This window comes from Rattus norvegicus, chromosome 5, assembly GCF_036323735.1.
Source record: "Rattus norvegicus strain BN/NHsdMcwi chromosome 5, GRCr8, whole genome shotgun sequence".
Lineage (NCBI taxonomy): Eukaryota > Metazoa > Chordata > Mammalia > Rodentia > Muridae > Rattus > Rattus norvegicus.
In genome coordinates, this window is record NC_086023.1 from 168,310,251 (window position 1) to 168,331,492 (window position 21,242).

At 53.5% G+C, this 21,242-nt stretch overlaps 1 protein-coding gene across 5 annotated transcripts in view; it reads left to right on the forward strand.

Moving 5' to 3' along the window:
* The window catches only part of Nphp4 (nephrocystin 4), an 85,872-nt gene that overhangs the window by 39,729 nt on the left and 24,901 nt on the right, over positions 1-21,242 (forward strand). For all 5 annotated transcript variants that reach the window (XM_006239465.5, XM_039110105.2, XM_017593435.3 and 2 more), the window contains exons 11-16: positions 6,196-6,322; positions 17,252-17,313; positions 18,771-18,887; positions 19,384-19,535; positions 19,609-19,800; positions 20,628-20,815. In XM_006239465.5, the coding sequence (XP_006239527.1) occupies positions 6,196-6,322; positions 17,252-17,313; positions 18,771-18,887; positions 19,384-19,535; positions 19,609-19,800; positions 20,628-20,815 (838 nt within the window). The remainder of the gene's footprint in view (positions 1-6,195; positions 6,323-17,251; positions 17,314-18,770; positions 18,888-19,383; positions 19,536-19,608; positions 19,801-20,627; positions 20,816-21,242) is intronic.

A 21,242-nucleotide genomic window follows, 5' to 3' on the forward strand; every position in this document is an offset into this window, starting at 1 on the left:
AGACCCCGCCCCCAAGCTGGGCTTTAGACCCAGTCCTCCAAGCTGGGCTTTAAACCCCGCCCCCAACACATTCCCACAGTGCACCTTGCAGCTCTCAGCAGCTTGTAGAGTGCAGGTCCCCAGCAGACTCTCAGACTGACAGAGCTGCTTGACTGTGGCATTCTCTGAGCCCCAACCTGGAAAGCAAGGAATGTCAGGAGGGGCTCCAGGACAGGTTTGTCACCTTGGCCAACTTGGCTGCCCTGCTCAAGCGAGTCTTGCAAGTCAAGTGACCCAGGACACCACGGACAGGTGTGGCATTGCAGGTGGCACTGCAGCTTGGCTCAGGCCCGTGTCTGGGGTCCATCCTTGCCCTCTAGGGTGTGGCAGGGCCCTTTCGCCTTTCCATGAGGTGCCGGTAGTGTACCTGTCTCAGCCTTGCATGGAGCCCTTACCACCCATTTCCTGTTTCTCAGGGAGAGGGGCAGTACCTGCCATTTCACAATGTCACATCTGTGCAGAATCTGGCGACAACTGTTACTTCCAGTGTTGTTATTTACGGTCTGCCTGATGCTCTGGGGACCCGCACCAGGGAGCGGCTGACGGTGCAGTTTCCTTGTTTTGAGCAATGTCTCATTATGGGACCGTATTTCCCTGCGTTTCCATATGGTCTGGTTTGAGCCCTTATTATGAAATCACCATCAGAAATCTCAAAGCCATTACCTTTCCCCTCCCTCCCCCTCCCTGTCTCCCTCTCTCCCTCCTCCACCTCTCTCCCTCTCTTCTCTCTCTTCCTTTCCCCCCTCCTCCCTTGTGTGTCTCTGTATGTGTCTCTCTCTGCCTCTGTGTGGTTATGTCTCTCTCTTAGTCTCTGTGTGTCTGTATCTCTGTGTCTGTCTCTCTCTGTTTCTTACTCTCTGTGTGTCTGTCTCTGTTTATCTCTGTCTCTCTGTGTGTGCCTGGATCTCTATGTCTGTCTGTCTCTCTCTGTTTATCTCTGTGTGTCTGTAACTCTGTGTCTGTCTGTCTGTCTCTCTCTGTTTATCTCTGTGTGCCTGGATCTCTATGTCTATATCTCTGTCTCTTTCTCTCTGTGTCTGTGCATGGCTGTCTATCTTTCTCTCTGTCTTTTTTTCCCCTCTGCCCTCTCTCACTGTCTCTCCCTCTCTGCCTGCCTGCCTGCCTGCCTGCCTGCCTGTCTGTCTGTATCTCTAGTGTAAATGTCTGTCACATTTACAGCTCATCCGCCACTCCACAGCCTTCCCTTTTTTGAGTGTGCAAACTGCACCAGGCTCAGGCATTTTGAAAGTTTTTGACTTGCTCTGTGACACACATGCCAGACATCTCCCATTTCCCACGAAGAACACCGACTCCGAGTTGGCATTTCTCAATCCCAGAGATGCTGACCTTTCTGCATGGAGTCACTACTGTCCACTTGCTCTAGAGTGTGTTTGGCTGCATCCCCATCATCCGCCACTAGATGTCAGTGGAGTCCCCAGTTGTGGCTGCAAGCATCTACAGACCTTGCTGAAGGCTTTTTGGGCCAGAAGTGCCTGTGGTTGAGGACCAGCACCCTGAGCAGACATCGTGAATGACAGCAGTGTGATGTCGTGGGACCTGCTCTGTCTCTGCTCCTGCGCTGGGAAAGCACCATGGCTTCTCTGCGAGTTTCTTCCTGGTGTCTCCAACCCTGGCCAAGTCGGACCAGCTGGAATGGGGGTGTGCCTTACCCATGCCCTCGCCCAGCGGGCTCTGCGGACCTTTGGACACTGAGAGGGAAGCTGAGCAGAAATGGCAGCTGCCAGTCGGGGAAAACAGCACTCATGGAGAAGCTGCATTGTTTCTGGGAAGCTGTTCTGGGGCTCATGTTGCCCACTGTTATTTCACTGTTTGCCGTGAAGCAAGCCTCCATCTCATGCCGTGTTTCCTTTTCTTGTCTCGTCCTTTTCCTTTGGATGAATAATTCTTTAAAAGTATTTCTATCTCCAGAAGCCTGCACTTCCAGCTCCTGGCTGTGATTTACAGTTATTTACCTCTGATTTTGAAATAGTGCCTCTCTCACGCTATCAGTTTATCAGCTGTAGACATCACACACTGACTTCCTGAACTGATGGATGCGGGCGTTACCTATTTTCACACTCCATCCTCTTTACAAAGCACTGGGCCTTAGGTAGGATGCTCACAGCGGGCCTGGTCGGAGAGTTCAAGGCTCCCGGGAAACTGGGCAGAGCTGCCAAGGGAGGGGCTTGTCAGCAACCTGCTTACAAAATCCCGGGTTTATCCCAAGCTGCATGGGTGTGGATCGGACCTTAAACAGCAGGCCAGGGCCTTTGAGATCTGAGCTGTGTGTGTGGTGGACTCTGTCTACTCCAGGGGCTGCCCACTGGAAGATCATAGGCAGGAGATGTGGAGGACGTTGTGTAAGCTTTGAGAGGGACACTCATGTGGACACTGATGCCCACAGGAACTGTGGTATGAAGCAGGGGCCTGATCCCAGGGGCCTGATTTCTGCTGACGCGCAGTGCCAACTGTCTTCCCTTCATGGACTGCAAAGCAACCATAGACACTTAACATGTAATCTTTAAAATGAGTGCAATATAATCTAAATGAATTCGTGTACCAGGAGCCCATGAGGTAACTCACCAGTTAGCCGACAGCAACATTGAGATAGTTCAAAGGTTAGTTACCAAGGATCCTAAGATGCTTAAAACAGTGAAATGTCCACACACATAGGTGCTAACACTGTTGTGGAGAGAGGGAGGGTGCAGGCAAGAGCCAGATGGAGACTTTAGAACTAAAAAGAAGCAAGTCAAAATCTTCACAAGATGTGCTCTGCAGCTGGACTGGTGGCCAGAGTTTGTCATCCCTGACGATCAGACGGTAGAACCAGGGCCACCAGAGTTGCACGAGTGATTGGCGGTAGCAGCCAAGCTCCTGTGCTGAACAGTGGGGCAGCACCTGATCCAGCACTGAGACGTCAGAGTTCCTCGAGGTGGGAGAGTGCCCGGTGCAGGAAATGCCTCTGACTGAGGATATGATGACAGGAAACTCTTGGCAAGAGACACAAACCCAGATATCCGGAAGTTTAGCAAAGTGCAGAGATAAATGGGAAGTAACCTCAGCCAGGCACTGTGAATCACTGACAACTACAAGCAAAGAGAGAGCAGAGAACAGAAATAGAAAACCAGTTCCCTGCCCACAGAGAAGTGCTGGGTGGATGTTGCAGACTGCTCTGCCCAGTGAGGACCAGTGGGAAAAATGAAAGCTCTTGGAGCCAGAAATTCTGTAGCTGGCAAGGGCCACCAGAAGCACAGGCGTTGCCTTCTCCAGGGAACTGAAGGAAGGGAATTCTAGAGCCATGTGGTGTTTCTCATGAGAAGTGTCCTCAACCTTCCCAACACTGCGACCTTGAATACAGTTGCTCATGTGGTGAGCCCCAACCATACATTTATGTTCATTGTTACTATGTAACTACAGCTTTGCTACTATTATGAACCGTACTACAGATATCTGTCTTAGGTGACCTGGGTGAACAAAAGGGGAGGTAACCCACATGTTAGGAACTGCTGCTCTAGAGAAGGAGGAATTGCTACTCTAGAGAAGGAGGCGTGGAAGACGGAATGAAAAACAGCAGAAGGGCAGAGTAGGCTTCCTGGGAGGTCAAGAGAGGTCAAGGCAGAAGTTACATTGTATCCAGTGAGGTCTTCAAGGCTGTTATATTGAGTATGAGACAGAGTAATGCCAGGAGCCAGGGTTTTGGTGGGAGCCTAGTCTGGGTTCCACCCAGAGAGGTAACCAGCTACCAGTGCTGACTAGACCTAGAAGTATTAACCGTTTTTTATTGAATTTATTTAGTTACTTTTTCGAGAAGGGGTCTCACTGTGTAACCTGCACTGGCCTAAGACTGGTGATGTCCCTCCTTTTAGCCTCCTCTGTGCTGGGTGACAAGCGTTTATCAGCACCCTGGTAGAATTTATATTTAAAACCTTAAGAGATGTTATTAGCAAGCAGATACCACATGAATTACAGTTAATTTTGTTGTGACCAAAAATTCCAGACAGAAACAAGGGAGGAGAGGCTAATAGTGTCTCACAGTGTCTGAGGGACTACAGTGTGTCCTAGCAGTGAGGGGCGTGGGCTGTGGAGATGGGAGCCTTTAGTCCAGGCTTTTCACTCGGGAGAACTGGAGGCAGGTGGTGCCAGCCAGAGTTACAGGTGGATATGATCTTCAAAGATGGCTTCCAGTGACCCATTTCCAATAGCCAGCAAGGCCCCACCTATCATAGGCTTTCGAATAGCTCTAAACAGGAGCCTGCGGGAAAACATTTCAGATTCAAACCATAAAGTTTAAACCCAGCAGACAGGCAGATAGAGTGGAACGATTCTAAAGAAGGGGAGATCTGAACAAAACCGAAAGAAGAGCAAACTGTGTAAATCCCGCCTCAGCCCTGTGAAGTAAGAGGTTTCTAAGAGCACGGAAACAGTCTCCATCACGTGGTCTGTGAGAGCCATGGTTTGGATGTAACACTGCAACTGACTGAAAAACTCCAGCATGTTTATACCAGCCAAAATAGACCTCGAAGCAGAGGGAATCCCAGCCCAGAAAATGTCTTCGAGGTTTCTTTATTGTTCTTTTTTGTGCCTGGGTGTTTTGCCTGCATGCATGTCTGTGAACCACGAGCATGCAGTACCTGCAGAGGCCAGAAGAGGGGGACGGATCCCTGGGAACTGGAATTGCAGGTGGTTGGAGCTACCGGGTGGGTGCTGGGAACTGAACCTGGGTCCTCTGCAAGAGGCAGCCAGTGCTCTTAACTGCTGAGCCCCCACAGCTCTGGATATTTTCATTTTTTTATAAGACGTAGTGTCTGCAGAGTTACTCTGCAGCTCCTTCCCAGAGAAACGAGAGCCGGTTCACACAGCAATCTGTCTACCACGGTTTGTGACAACTCTGTGTGTACAGTCGGCGGACTGCCAACTACCCAGGTGCTCCCAGTAAATGGGTGGATGGGCGGTCTGGGCACACCCGTGTGATAGGACATCACTGCTGTAAAATTATAGAAAAGGCTTTCTTTTATCCCACACTAGGTCCAGCACCGCAGTGCCCCAAGACATCTGGTGGACATCTTCATCTCAGTCAGCAATGGTTCTCACCTGCTCTGCTCTATCCCATCTCACACTGCCGATGGCCTCTCTCTGAGCCTGGCAGCAATCTCTCTACCCATCCAGTTCCCAGGGCAGGTTGCCACCATGCCAGACATACACATCCCAATTCCGTGGCAGCCTAGTGTCTCCAGTCACCACAAACTCTTAAACTTAAATCACCATATGAAAGAACACACAACACAATAACCTCTGATCCAGTTGATAAGAAATAATTGCCCACCTAGACATATAAAGCCCTGTACACACCCATCCCTTAAGAACATTCATAACAACGTGTAAATGTGCAGAGAGGAATCTTAACATCAGCCTCCATGTTCTTTCCAACTGCTTCTTCTGCCTCCTCCAGTCTCCTCCTCTCTCTAAAACGTTTCTCCCGCCCATCCTTCCCTCTTGACCAATGACAGGCCTCGTTCTCTCTTGTACCTGCCCTCATCTGTATGACATCCTACAGGACATGACCAGGCACACCAGTGTCATAGGACATGACCGGGCATACCTCTATGACAGGATGTGACTCAGTCATGAAAGCCCTGGACTGTTATGTGTTCCATACTGTGGGTCACCCCATGGACATTGCAGAGAGTGAGCGACCGAGAGAGAGCCGCTCTCAAGCCTGTGTGAGTTTCATGTGATTTACGTGATTCTCAGTAAGACCAGCCTAGTTCTGGAGAAGCAGTCAGTGGCCGCTCAGACCAGTTGAGGGATGGGTTAAAACCCATAGGACTGTAGTCATGCAAGTAAGTCAATATTACATGTTAATTAAAAAAAAAACACACACATTATGGTTTTTAAACACCTTAGCCATAATTCTGCATGGGCAAATGTCATTCCCTGATAATATGGTCTCCAGAGACTTTAATGCCACAACTAATTTTTCTTCTCAGAAAATTGCTTGTTTATGATCTAAGAACGCGTGGCTTCCAGAGTGTTTGCTCTCTGGCCGGAACTTTTCTTGAGGGGGGCCTGGGCCGTAGGGCCGCGATTGTGCTGGTGGGTCTCGGCTGGAAGCGCCAGTGAGGGACACCACTGTCACCCTCTCGTGGTCCATTGCAGGTGAAGCAGGTGGAATCCGGAACCATCCAGTTCCACTTCTCACTGAGCTCAGATGCCCTTACAGAGCATGCCAACGGCCCCAGGGCAGGGCGGCGCTCCACCAGAAAGGCACTAACGTCCCCTTCAGGTGAGTATCAGACAGCTTGTCCTTCTCACCAGCCCGCTGGGATAATTGCTGAAGATTTCTCTGTTGAGCCAATGAGCCACTTTCCCTTAAGATGATGACGCGGGGCCGGACAGTCGGGCAGTGTGACAGTGTGGCAGTGTGTGGTCTGGTTGTTTGTCATCCAGCCTCCAGTCACAGACCGGTTCAGTTTCCTGACAGCTCCCCAAGCGAGTGTGTGTCTGTTGGTGAAGGCTGGCTTCATCCAAGGCAGTTCACAGGGGCATCCTGCCAACATAGGGCCTGGGAATTAAAGGCCCACTGGAAGCATTGGCCGCCAGCCCTGTTGCATGGTGGTCTTTGGCATCCTAAATCACGTTGAGTGATTTCAGTGTGTGATTTGGGGGTGTCCCTCCATCCTGTGGCCCCCAGCAGGGATCAGCCCTTGCCTGGGAGCCCAGATGTGTGTGGGGGGGGTTCAAGAGCTGTCACTGTCATTGTGTTTGAGTGGCCCAGCACCTTCTGTGTGACTCGGACCTGTGGTGAAGCCAGGCTGCAGGGAAGAAAGGCCCACAGGTGGGCTTTGAGCTGTGGCCTGGCTGTGGTGTCTGGAGCAGATCTATCTCCTGCTTATGGAGGGTTGTAGGGGCCCTGGACACAGGTAGTCTTGCTCTTCATGACTGGTCCAGATAGACAGATGGGGGAAGAGCAGCTCATGAACCTATGGAGCACAGCACTGCTGTTTCCTTACTCTCACTGTGCTCCCTTGTTTCTGCTGTGCTCCCCTCCTCCCTCTGTGCTCCCACCCTCCTGCTGTGCTCCCCTCCTCCCTCTGTGCTCCCCTCCTCCCTCTGTGCTCCCACCCTCCTGCTGTGCTCCCACCCTCCTCTGTGCTCCCACCCTCCTGCTGTGCTCCCACCCTCCTGCTGTGCTCCCACCCTCCTCTGTGCTCCCACCCTCCTGCTGTGCTCCTGTCCTCCATCTATGTTTCCTTACTCTCACTGTGCTCCCACCCTCCTCTGTGCTCCTATGATTCCCCTAGCTGCCCAACAGCAGGGAATGACAAATGGCTGGTGGAGGACATGCTGCCCCTTCCTAGCATCCCCCACCTCCCCCACTCAGCCTCTGATAATCGGGGCAGTTTTGAGTGGTGGTTTTCTATCCTGATTTGGTTCCCAAGTCCTGGCATAGGATACTCTGTATTTTGAGGTTCAGGTTTGCAGAGCCTGGTCCTCTAGGATGTAACTTTCTCACTGATAGGTCGTCGGCATGCTGGCCCTTTTGACTCACAGCTAGGTACACAGACCTCTGTTTGCCTGGTCAATGGGATTTTTCCAAAATGCCTGGAAGCCCAACCATTTGGTGACAAGTCACGTCGAAGACTCCCTCTCTGCAGAGCACCTGAAGTTCCTCGTTGTTTGAATTATGTGCCTAGCGGACCGTTCAGGGCTGTTCGCGTACATCAGCGGACCCATCTTATATAAATGGAGTCTGGTGTGCAATATCCCCTGTGCTTGGGGTGCTGCCGAAAAGTCTGAAGGATACCTTGGGGTGGGGTTGGGGGCAGGCATGCTCCAGAGTAAATCCTTACCGTATGTGCAGTACAGCTTTACGGACACTAACGTTCTTGCTGGCTAAACTGGAATTCGTGGTCATTTTCCCTTCAGTTTGCCTCATGGACGCACAAGTGCTGCACGGGACGGGGTGTGACTTTTCAAGTGTGTCTGTATCATAAGAATGCCCGAAATTCCATCTCTTGGTGTTCTCATGGTGTTTAGAAATATGAAGCACGGGGCTGGGGATTTAGCTCAGTGGTAGAGCGCTTGCCTAGCAAGCGCAAGGCCCTGGGTTCGGTCCCCAGCTCCGAAAAAAAAAAAAAAAAAAAGAAATATGAAGCACTATGGTTAATGGTGCTCACCGTCCCATGTGCGGCCAGAGGCGTGCAGGATTCGCTCCATCCCTGTGACTTGGTTCCCGCCAGCCTCTCATAACCTGTACAGCTCTGACCCACAGCCTTCTGTGGGGACTTGGCAGTCTTCCCCCCTCTTTGCTTGTGTGATGAGCTCTGGCCGGATTGCGGATGCCCGGAGTCTGTTGTTGGGTGTAGGACCGTTGTGAGTCTAACAGGTGTTCTCAGGCTCCGAGGACGGTTGGATCGTTTGGGTCTTGCTCTTTAACTGTATTGGGTAGGACCTGATCAGGAAGGGCTGACTTCCCACCCGGATGACCAGACCTCACCTGAGCTTGGCCTTCACTCCACAAATAAGGTTGGCTTGTGAACCCCACCGACTCCACTTCTTCCTGATGGTCTTCCCTGCTGTGTCTGTCAGCTTCCCCGTGGGTCCCGTGGTGGAGATGGCAGGCTCCCTGCCTTCCACAGCCATGGTCCTCACCGGGTTGTTGCTCTGTCCCTTGGACACCGGCTTGGTGTCCCGCACTCTTGTCTGTGTCTTATCAAATCTATCCACCGTGCTGACTGTGTTTCCTCTCTTTCTGACCTGTAACTTCCTGGACAGGCAGCATTTGGTGGCCACTCAGGACCTCTGCCCTTGTTTGCGGATGCCAACGGTCTCCAGTCACCTTCCCCTCCCCCTCCTTCCGGAGATTCTCCTCTCCCCTCTCCTGCGCTGCTTGTCCCTCCCGCTTGCTTTCTCCCACCTCCCTTTTTCAAGTGGATGGGAGGATAGTCTGCCTGGAGAAGTCCTTGTTGCCGCTTCCAGGTTTCAAAGCTGCTGAGATGACCCCAGCCTCTCTCTAGCCCCTTCTCTTGCTATTGGTCCAGGGACCATGCAGACTCCCCAGGCTGCTGGAGTCATTTCCTGTGCGGCTTGGTCTGATCTTGAGATTTCTGCCAAGAGTGTATTGTACTCACACAGTGTTTATTTATTTTTAGGCATTATGCTAACTTTTAAATTAATTAAAAATTGGGTAAAGGGCAGCCAAGGCAGTTTGCGAGGAGTGAAGCCTCGATTGGTTTACAACTTTACCCATAAAGCTACAGGCCCAAGAACAGCGCGGCATCCGTGTTGATATCATTGTACCTATAGGAAGTAGGGAGCCCGTGTATCCAGTTGCTGCTGCAACAACTTGACACATGCTTGGGGACTTAAAGCAGTCTGCTCTTACCCTGCCATTCTGGAAGCCACACATCCACAGTGAGCTCAATAGGCCTGCATGCCTTTCGCTGCCCCAAGGGGAGAACCCATGTCCTCTCCTTTCCCTAACATCTGGCGGCTGCTTGCCCCCTCTGGCACCTCACTAGCAGCCTCTGTGCATTAGGATGTGGCTGTCTCGGGCCTGGAGCAGTCAGTCCTCACACTGACCACAGGGCGTCAGGGCAGACCAGCCAGTAGATGGCGCTGCACACCTGATTGTACAGAAAATGCAAACTCCAGTCCTGCCTTCACGTCACTCAAATAAACGTTGCAAAATAACTTCATCACACACATACATGGACGCGGACACGCACACGCACCCACTCCAGATGGATTAAAGAATAAAACTTTAGAGACTGTAAGAAAACGGAGGTGATTTGGCTGACCATGAGGTCAGAAGTGATATGCAGTAGCATACAGACCCCGGCCGTGTACCCTTGTCACCTTCACAGCACACAGAGCCCACAGTGGCTCCCGCATGCCTTTAATTTTTTTTTTCTGAGATAGGGTTTCTCTGTATAGCCTTGGAACTTGCTTTGTAGATCAGGCTAGCCACAAGTTCTCAGAGATCCATCTGCCTCTGCCTCCCAAGTGCTGGCATTAAAGGTGTGGGCCACCATACCTAGAGGCCCCAGCTCTTCCTGACTGTGATTTATTTTAGATTTTGTTTTCTTAAAGTATTTTTAAAAAAGATTTATTTATTATATATGAGTACACTGTAGCTGTCTTAGACACACCAGAAGAGGGCATCGGATCCCATTACAGATGGTTGTGAGCCACCATGTGGTTGCTGGGAATTGAACCCAGGACCTCTGGAAGAGCAGTTGGTGCTCTTAACCGCTGAGCCATCTCTCCAGCCCCTTTATTATTTTCTTAAAGTATTTTTTTAAAGATTTATTTATTTATTATATACGAGCATACCGTAGTTGTCTTCAGCTATTTTTATTTTTCAGTATGCCCATTCACTGCCAATAGTAGCCAGCAAAACATGGCTGGAGTTCAGGCAGTTGGGAACTGGGAACTGAACCAGGTCCTCTACAAGAGCAGTCTGGGCTCTGAGCTGCTGAACCATCTCTCCACCGCGTGCCCCCCAGTTCTAGATTGTGCCTGTGGGGCTGGGAATGTAGCAGAGCATGTGGGGGACCCTAAATTCAATCCTCAGCACAAGCAAACAACAAACACCATGTGTTTAGCCAGAGGGCGTCAGGTCTTCCTCTGCAGCGCCCTCTGATGGCTTGACACAGGGTCTCTGTCTGGTCCTGGAGTGAGGCTGGTGGGATGCAGGCCAGGTGCCTGGCTTCTCTGGGATTTTGAACTCAGATCTTCATGCTCAAACGGCAAGTGCTCTTACCCAAGGAGTCATCTCTGCCGTCCCATGACCTTCTAAGCAGTCAAGCATTTAGAAAGACACCCTCTCCTCCCCAGCTAAGGAAATGGATTTGTTTGCCAGATAAATGAAAGATGAAGGGATCTCATTGGCTGATGTGATAGAAAGAAAGAAAGATAAAATCTCACTGGCTGATATGATAGAAAAACCTGAGGCAGCACTGATGTCAACCACGCAGGATCCCAGAACCCACAGTGTCACCGAGACCCAGTCTGTCCTCCCGTCTGTCCTCCTGGCTCTCCCCTGTGCTCTCTCCCCTCCTGTCAGCTCTGTTTTCTGCAGAACTGGCTGTTTGCCAGAAGTTTCTCTGAGCTCTGAGCCCAGGCACTCTAGGATAATCCGTGGATTTAGGAATTCCAACAGAGCGTGTGTCACTTTGTTCCGGGAGACGTTGGAGGTGGCGATCTTGCTGTCTTACCCGAATTTATGAACATTATAGTGACAGGAGCTGGTGGGGGGCGGGGCAGGGAGTGGGGTAGAGCCAGTGCAGGCTGGGACAGGGTCACACATGCACTCCGAGTATACAGTAAAGGGTGACTCTCCATGGGAAAGTCCTCAGAGAGGATTGGGTCTCAGGGAGAACAAGTGGGAGGTGTTGGTATTCAAATGAGTTCTGCTTGGCCCAACATCCCTCTCTGCGGGGGCCACACAGCACCTTGGTCTGCCCCCCAGCTTCCTCCGACTGCCTTTGCTCTCCCCCTGCTTGAGAGGTACAGTAGCCATCATCCTCCAGCCTGCCCTTCTGCAGCCCCTATGTGTGTGGACGAGGCTAGGGAGGGCCTGACTGTAAGGAACAGGTGGGCTAGGGCCAAAGGGACAGCAGGGAAGCAAAGTCAGAGCCCACCCGGGTGCCCAGCCTCCCCAGAGCATCTGCTCTCAGCTCAGAGCTCTCCCAAGTGAGCCAGCTCAGGCTGTCTTCCTCTGGGACCCACGAGCAGACATTTGAGTTCTGAAGAAGCAGAGCCGTCATGCTCACTCTTAGGTCTTTTCTGAAAGGTTCACTGTCCCCTGAGAGAGGTGTCTGTTTCGGTTCTTGTGGACACCCGGAATGGCTCCGTAGTGTAGGAGCAGAGCGGTACGTGTCTCAGGGGCTGCAGTCGGGACCTGATCTTGTTTGCCTTATTTAATTTGGATTTATGGCTGCCCTCATGCCATGTTAATACAGTCGCTCCACCCTGCTCCGAGCTTAAAAGTCATTGCCTCCCGAGTCCCCAGTACAAGAGACTTAAATATCCACCACGGGGGGAACTTTGCAGACCTCGGCGTCTAGAAGCTACACAGCTCCTCTGGTGAGCTTAATGCTACGTGGGTGTCACTTTACGTGAGTTATTCTGGCTTTCCCTTCTGGATCACCCGTTTTATTTTTCCTTTAAAGTTGACAGGAAGGCGAGGCCTGTTCGTCGCCGACAGCGGGAAAGCAGGCGCCGAGCCACTAGGGGGCACGCAGGTCGCACTTTTCATTAGTCTTGGAGTTTCCTTGACCTGTATTCTGCTTTTAAGTGTTCTGGTGGTGACAGCATTTCGGATTGTTTGCTCAGAGGATCTGAAAACACTCCCATAGCAGGGGCCATGGCAAACACCCGCAGCCCTGTTTCCCAGGATACGTGCTCTTAGATCCCTGCAGCTGCCGCTGTGCTGGCAGGTGGCGGTGGCCATCCATGTGTCGGGGGAGTCGACCCACAGAAGCTGGGGAGAGGTTTTTGGCCGCTTTGGCCGCAGGAGTAGAATCTGCAGTACATTTGCTGCAGAGGGCTGGGTAGGGGTGTGGAGGGTGTGGAGAGCTTGGCCTCTGTCAGCAAGCAGGGCTGAGCTGGCCTTCAGGGCCCCAGCAGATCACCTGGCTTTTCCATCCCCTGAGGGCCATGGTCTGAGTTCAGTCAGGCAGAGGCGCACGCCTGCCAAGTTCTTCCTTTATCTCTTAGCGTCTCATTTTCCCATCTCTGTGACCCAGGCCTCAGGAAGGACGGCTGAGGCGCAAAGAGCGAGGCCTTTGTGTGTCCCCAGCACCCAGAGCCCATTAGTCCTGACTCGTCCTTCATCCCCATGGGTCGGTCTGATGACAGGGAGCCTCGTTTGCTCCCTTCTTTAGGTTTAGTGACGATCTCATTAGGGCCCAGGCCCTTTCCTCTTCTCTTTCCTCTCTGTGATGGGCCACACTGTCCCCCTCTCTGCCCCCACCCTCTCCAGCTGCTGCTTGTTGCTAGGCAACCGCCTCCTGCCCCTGTCCTGTAAGCAGGGTGCTTTCCTCTGCCCACGCCCCTCCACCTCTCACACCATGCCTGCTGCTTCTCAGTCCCTCCCGGGCAGCCCCCTCAGGAAGGGAGCTCGTGCATGGGGTTGGGGGGGGGGGATCCAAGCTGCCAAGGCCATCAGCAGGAAGATGTCATGGCAACCCACCCTCCTCCCCAGAAGGAACACACCCTGCCTCTGCAGGTTCTGTTGTACCGAGGATCGCAGTGCCTCAGTCCCGGGACAGTGGTGGAGGTCCTGTCCCCTGTTAGCCATTTCCCTGTCTTGGCGATCTTTCTGTGGCCCCTGCGTTAAGTACAAGCGCATGACAAACGGGCGCGAGAAACAGAGGGCTAGGAAGGTATAAGGTGGAGAAGGACACTGCCCGTCCCGTCAGCTCACTGTCACACGGCACGGTCTGTGACTCCTGAGGTGACGCGATGGGTCCAGGTCCCACTCTCCTGATCTGCTTGCTATACATCAAGAAGGGGACGGCAGAAATGGGAGGGTTGCTGGGAGACACTGCCTGGTGCCCCAGTCCCAGTCCTCTAGCGGTCACTGTGACAGAGCAGAAAGCACAGTGCACACTCAGAGTCCTCAGGAGACCGGCCAGCTATGATCACGGATAGAGAGCGCTTCTCTGTCGGGTTTGTGACAGTGTCCAGCACGCACGGTCAGGCTAAAATATGCTGAGGGCTGCCCAGGGCTGAAGGGAAGCATCTCACTGTGTCCCAGAGAAGTCTCGCCTTACGGCGACACTGCGGCCCCTCTCCATAGTGTGCACATAAGGCAAGGCCCGAGTGACCCTAAGGGACCCGTGGCAGTTCAGATTGGAGTCAGAGCACAGGCTCCTGCCTGGCCTTCGGGAGATGGAGGACTTGCTTAGCCAGGTGGAGGACATTGCAGCTTCTTGACACCAAACTGGGGTGGACGACACAGTTTGCTGACAGCAGTTCTTGTCACGTGGGGCCTGGCGGAGAGCACAGGGGCTCAGGAACAGTCAGACAGTGTGTTCAGCAGGCCACGGAGCCTGCTGAGCTAGGGAGCTGTTTTCCTGGTTTCTGGTATCTGACCAGCAGCCTCTGCTGGAGACCCCTTGGCTTAGTCTCCTCCCTCCGAACTCCGCAAGCTTGTGTGCAACTGAGCTGCACTGGTCCTTTGACTCGAGAGAAACCGAGGTCTCGGAGCCTGCACGCTCCCCTTCGTGGACAAGGCCACCGCTCAAACCCAGAGGTCCAGGTACGGCCAAATGCTACTTCAGCCCCAGGAATGCAGGCCAGTATCGGAGGGCGCATTGTGTGGAGAAGCAGAGGCAGTCAGCAGCTACGGTCGCCCACGGAGCCCGTGAGCAGGCTCTGGTGATTGCTGTCATTACTTCTGCGGAAGGGCCTTGTAGCTTCGGTAGGGCCACCCTGGTAGATCTGACAAGTAACGCCTACCTATAAATTAAAGCCTCGCACACTCGGTGGTCATGTGGGAACTCACAGTAACAGGTGCGTGTGGCAGTGGGGTTGTGCCCTGCAGGTCACTCCAGTCAGGGAGCAGCGAGCCTGCAGCAGGCCAGCCAGGCATGCACCGTGTGTCCCCTAGCCCCTCAGCACGTGGCAGAGAATTGTGCCACGTGTCTGGTCACCGGCTCTTCTCACTGTAAACCCAGATGCTGCCCTGGTGTGCTCGGTCACTCCGGCAACCTCTTTGCCCCAGGGGCTCCTTGTTGTACCTGGTCACATTCATATGGGTTCAGGGACGTGTGGTGTGCACTTGGACGTTCTGCAGGCAGACGTGGGCATGTAGATCTATTGTCCTGGGTCCACGTGTTACCCAAGTGTGTGCTGTAGCAGAAGGGGGGGGGGTCTTCCCATCACAGCCCTTCCTGCGGGGCCATGGAGGGATGAACCCTAAGAGGGAAAGCTTGAAAAATGAGCCCCTCTGGGTCCGGATGTCTTTCTCATTTCTCTCAGGGTGTGGGTTTGGCCCTCCCAGCCTGGGCTCCCAGCAGGTGTCCTAAGAGGGCTGCCAGAGCCTTTTAAAGGCTGTTTTAACTCTCTCAGAAGGTAAAATTGTATGGTAAGTCACAATATAAGGAATTACCTGAAGAAACATTTCACACAATACCCAAATTTAAGCCTGTGGGGGAAGAAGCAGTAAATGGCCCCATGGTGTTGCCTCCAGCTTTTCCCTCGCCCAGAGGATGCACGGCCGGAGCCTAAGTGCTGGCTTCTCTCAGCTAAGGATAATGGAGCCATCTCCTGTAATTTTTCCTCTTTACTAAAATCAGCCTGCAGAGTTTTCCCAGTCCCCCATTACTGCGGGGCAAAGTAGAGCTCTGTTTCATCTTCAAGTCTTTTCAGGTAAGGAGAGAGCTGTGGAAGATGGTCTGGGGACCTGGGCCAGGCACCCCGTGGTGGTCATCTGACAGGCAGCACTCACATTTGCCTCCGGAGAGCCGAGACCATCCTCCTCATGGCTCCCACAAAGCAGCCAGTTTCTCAGACCGCAGCCTCCTCAGATGGGAGTGTCCAGGTCACCGGGAACCCTGCTGGCTGACATGTTAGGAGAGGGGGTGGGCGAGCGGATACTTCCCAGGCATCCACTGCGCTGTACCACGCACGAGCGTACCAGACAGGCTGGGCAGTTGGGTTACTCGAGGCAGAAGTCCTTTCAGGCTGGTTTCTGCCTCCATTCCTGGAACTCTCTGCCATCTTGTCAGTGAGGCCTCACAAGGCCTCCACCAGATCCTCGTGAGGCCCAGGACAAGATACAGTATTTCCTGAGGGACCCTCTAGAAAGCAGCCACAAGAGGCTGGGCTGGGGGCCCCTTGCAGTGCAGGGCTTTAGCCGTGTGCTCTGGGTGGAGTATGTTGGCATTGTTTTCATTTCATTGCTACCCAGAGTGCAGCAGGAGGCTACTGGGCATTCTCCACGCAGGTGGTACAGGGGCAGGGACATGAGGCTGTTTTGCCCCAGGGGACCTTGGGAAGTGTGAGAGATTCATTTATGGCAGTTGTGGGCCATGTGGAGACTCCCCGGGCAAGGGCCCCTGGGAGGAAGAGACAGCTTTGTGAGTGCCTGGTGTCTCTTGCTGGTTCCGTGAGTGTGAGCATTGGACAAGGCCCTGGGGTGAGGGCACGATTTTTCCGGAAATCAAGGTCTACTAAGGGATAAGGTCTTCTAGAAATGGCCAGTGTGCCATCACTGAGGACTGCAGTGGTCCAGGCAAGGACCGGACATGAAGCTGGAGATGACAGTCGTGACCTTAGGGGCAGCTATTGGGCCACCCCACCGTGAAATGCCAGGTTCATAGAGCATTCTGGCCACACTGCAGTCTCTGGGGAGCAGGCAGAGGTGGCCTTCTCTGTCAGACAGGCTAGGGTCTCTTTGAGGCTGCCCCATATCTATAGGAAGGTGTGACTGGAGCCAAAGGCACGGTGAAGGGGCTGTAAGATGACATGGCTGTGAGGACCCGCACAGACCAGCCCCAGTGAAACTCATGGTATCACTGCTGTGCTGCTACAGGGCAGGGGGTACAGGTGGGCCCTTGTCACTCAAGCTCCCTTGAGGAGCTTGTCACTCTGCAGAAGACCCCTTGGGTACCGGAAGGGTCACAGCTGCTCCAGCCCCCTGCTCTGGGGAACTTATTGGAGGGCCAGCCTTGACTTCTGAGTCGACTTCCCAAAGGTCCATCTGTATTGTGAATGAGGGGGTTTTGGGGAATTGGCTATGCTCAGTAGGTTGGATTAGGACGGTGAGCCAAGCCACAAGCCTCGGCACCATGGTGCTAGGTGTACCACAGAGGCGGACATGCCCAAGGCAGTGGGTGCGAGTAGCAGAAAGCCTTCTGTAGTAATGTGTCAGAGAGCTCAAGTGTCCAGGGACCATGGTCCCCGTCTCACTTGGCCTGCACTTAGCAAGCCTGCTTGATGCAGAAGGAAGCCGGCAGATCGGGCAAGGTGAGGGGTCAGGGCGAGGGGTGAGGGGGCAGAGTGGGGGAGGGGGTGTCAGAGCTGAGAGTGGTGAGGGAGCATGGCTATGCTTCCAATCCCCTCGTGCTCAGCGGGGCTGTGTGGGCCACAGATTATACAAACAGCCAGTTCCACATGAGATAAACAGTGGGCCCAACTGCACTGGCATCTGGTCTCTGGGCCAGCTGAGGCTGACAGCCCTTATGCTCCCCCACCCCAGGCACACCAGCACTGGCAGCCCGGGATCTTGCTGCGATACAGGACTCTCCTGTGGGCCCAGGGGTAAGTTCAGGCCCAAGGCGGGCTCTGACGAATTCTAGAAGAAGGGATCAGGGAGTGTGGGCCTGCGAAAGGACTCTGCATGCTGGGGCCGGGGATATCTTTACCCCCCCCCCCCCATCCCCGCTCTGTCCCTCAGCTTGCTTCACTAGCTGATTTCCAGGTCCAGCTGCCCACACTTAAAATACCACATTCTCCCAGTGGTGACACTTGTAAAGCCAGTGCCATTGACTGCCTGAGATCCCGGAACCTGGCCTTTACCCCTCCCAGAGGGGCACTGACACCAGGCAGCCCCTGGCCCATGGGCCAAGCACGTGTGTCTGGCAGATTCTGGACCACAGCTGAGAGAGGCAGGACATCTGGGCAGTCATCTGTCTACCAGGCAGCATTCACCTCCACAGTCTAGAACTTTCTGTGTGGATGGATCTGATGCTCCTGACGGGGTCATTGGCAGCCGGGCAGGATGGGGGCCCTCGTGTCCCCTGACCCTGGGTGGCTTTGGCTGCACAACTTTCAGCACTGTTCTGCAAAAATGATTTTTATAGAGAAGTCATATCCAAGGTGCAGTCTGTGGGCCAATTCCTGCCTCCTTCTGGTCTAATAGTCTATGTGGGGTTAAATGGACCCCAAGACCCTTTCCAGGCCCCAGGGATACTGCCCGGCACCCATTGCTCCTGCGCTCCCCCTGCTGAGCTCTCCTTTGGGCTGGCTGTCCTTGCAGGGAGCCATCACCCCTCAGAGGTGTGCACCTGAAGTAGAGTCCAGCTGTGAAGCACGTGGTCTAGCACAGCCTGGAGCTACACCCCACCCCACCCCTCCCCTCCCCACCCCACCCCTTCCCATCCTACCCCACCCCTCCCCTCCCTTGGATATCAGTGTTCATTCTCCACCCGTGAAGATAGACTTTTGTAGGTAGCTTAGCACACTGACCTTAAGTGACATTCTTACGGTGGCCCGGCCATCAAGGCCACTATTACCTTGACAGAGGTGTGGAGACCAAGGCAGAGACCTTGCTCCGAGGAGCTGGTGGGAAGTCTGTTCCTAGGCTCCTGTCAGCCACCTAGTGTGGTCTCTGTCTTGGCGAGGAGACTCAGTGGACAGGGGGTTGGACTGAGCGTTGGAGGTAACAAGTGCAAGGGTAGGAGTGAAGCCTGACAGTGCAGGCCACCGTCTGATCCTGCAGCAGGACGCCCCCTCCTCTCCACCAGCCTCCCCACTGTGACTGTTCTGGTTCAAACTGTGACATTTGAGAGATCACAGCACCAGGCCTCCTTATAATTATGGGTTAAGGAAGTTTGGAAAGGCCCTGGATGTCAGAGCAGCTGCTGGCCAGGGTAGTACTGGCATTAACTCCTGGCAGCGATGCGATGCGTGGGAACCATCGTCCTGTCCCATGGTCTGTGTGCTGGGGGCTCCCTAAGTCAACGGACATTTCACCCGAGAACTCCCTCCCCCTGCAGCTCTCGCTCTCCCAGCTGGCGGCCTCCCCACAGTCTCTGGCCTCACAAAGATCTTTCAAGCCTCCTCCTCAGCCCCTGGATGGCTCTCAGTCCCCAGAGGGTCCCCAGCTCCAAGCAGTAAGTGCACCCCCACGTTCCTTTCCCCCTTCCCTTCCGATACAGGCTCATCACCCCGTCATGGGAAGGGAGTTCAATGTTTGGTTGGTTAGGCGACAGGGCCCCTGGGGTTTTCTTCCTGATGTGGGCTGTGGAATGGGATGGGAGGGAGGTGACACCTGGCTTCCCACCTCACACATTTACCCCCACACTGTGTCCGAGACGGTCAGGAGCATGATGTCCCCCAGCAGTGCTTGGCGCTTGTTTGGTGCCAGTGTCTCTGCAGCGCTGGCTGCTCACTCGATTTGTGGTTCGTGAGTCACAGATGTGGCCGCTCTGTGAAATACAGAGTGACCGCTTAACCCCGAGTTACAGATTAAGACAGAACTTACATGGTGTGTCCCAAGTATTGCATGGAAGCCACCGGGGCAGTCCACCCTTAGACCTGAGCACCTCTGGGGGCCGTCAGTGGTGGGCTCTTGCCGCGTTCACCTGGAGCCCTGGTTCTGTTGAACAGGGATCTGTATTAGAGAGCAGGATCTCTCATCTGGAAGCTGACCTGAGCCAGCCGCCCTTCTCGGTGCAGGGGACGCCCACTGTAGAACACCTACAGGAACTTCCCTTCACTCCTTTGCATGCCCCCATTGTGGTGGGAGCCCAGACCAGGAGGTGAGGCTTGGTGGGGGAGGGCTGGGACCCTTCGACTTGGATGAGCCGGCTCTGGCACCTTTGTCTGCTTCAGCTCCAGAAGCCAGCTCTCCAGAGCTGCCATGGTCCTCCTGCAGTCTTCCGGCTTCCCTGAGATCCTTGATGCCAGGCAGCAGCCGGTGGAGGCCGTCAATCCCATGGATCCTGTGAGGTTCAACCCTCAGAAGGAGGAGTCAGACTGCCTTCTAGGGAATGAGATCGTGCTGCAGTTTCTTGCCTTCAGCAGGTAGTCCCCAGGTGCCCACGCTTCCTCACGCTGAAGGTCTGACTTTCAGCCCGCTCTGTGTTCACATTTCACCAGCTGGGGCAGGACCATCTGCTTTCCCAGTTAACTGACACACGTAATTGTGTGTGTTTGTGGGGTGGTTGGTAATCTGGCATGTTTATAGTATGTTTGTGGGGCGGTTGGTAATCTGGCATGTTTATAGTATGTTTGTGGGGTGGTTGGTAATCTGTCATGTTTATAGTATGTTTGTGGGGGAGTTGGCAATCTGTCATGTTTATAGTATGTTTGTGGGGTGGTTGGTAATCTGTCATGTTTATAGTATGTTTGTGGGGTGGTTGGTAATCTGTCATGTTTATAGTATGTTTGTGAGGGAGTTGGCAATCTGTCATGTTTATAGTATGTTTGTGGGGTGGTTGGTAATCGCTCATGTGGTATGGTGTGTTGCGACTGAGGCAGCAATCAGCTATTTTTACCTTAAACATTAGTACTTTCCTCATGCTGACCTTAGACCTGCCATCTGTTTTTACATCTTTCTGACTGGGACCCTCCTTTGTAAATGCCAGAGGCCCTCCTTGGTGCAGTGGTCCGGGCTAATTAAAACCATGAGTGCCCAGTTCTCAGATTCCAGTGTTTCTGAGAGCAGCACCTCCAGGCAAGAAGTCATGGCACCTGGAATAGCCTCCATCCCGTCCCCCGAGAGGACGAAGCAGTCCTTTGTGGTAACTGAGGCAGCCTCTGTGACCACAGTGCCTACCCTGCCCCTGTGCGACTCGTACCCTGGGAGCTCCTCGATGGATGTCTGACTAATTCCCTGTCATTGCATTCAGAGCGGCCCAGGACTGCCCGGGAGCGCCGTGGCCACAGACTGTGTATTTCACCTTCCAGTTCTACCGTTTCCCACCCGAGACCACGCCACGCCTGCAGCTGGTCAAACTGGACAGGACAGGCAAGAACGGCTCTGCCTCCCTGTCTCACATCCTGGTCCACATCAATAAAGACGGCTCCTTTGACGCTGGTAAGTGTTGAACGAAGGGATCCGTGCTAAGTAAACCTCGCATGGAATTGTTGTTCCATTCTTCCCTTTCTCTATGTCTGTGACTGTGTGTCTGTGTGTCTGCCACTTGTGTGTGAGTGCCCGTGAAGGCCAGGAGAGATTCCCTGTGAGCCATCCAATGTGGTGGGGGAAGGGGTGGGTGGGGGCTGGGAATGAAGTGTCCTCCGGAGTCAGCCTGTGTCATCGTCAGTCCCCTCTTACAGGGAGCTCTTTGCACAGTGCCCCTGCAACCCAGTTTCCTGAAAAAACTTACACTCAATAGTATAATGCCATCTAAGAATTAACAATTTTTAATACCATTAGCTATCTTGCCAATGTTACAGCTGCTGCAGACACTCATAGTTTAAAACGTAATCTGCTCAGAAATCAGGTCCCAGGCCATGAGGTG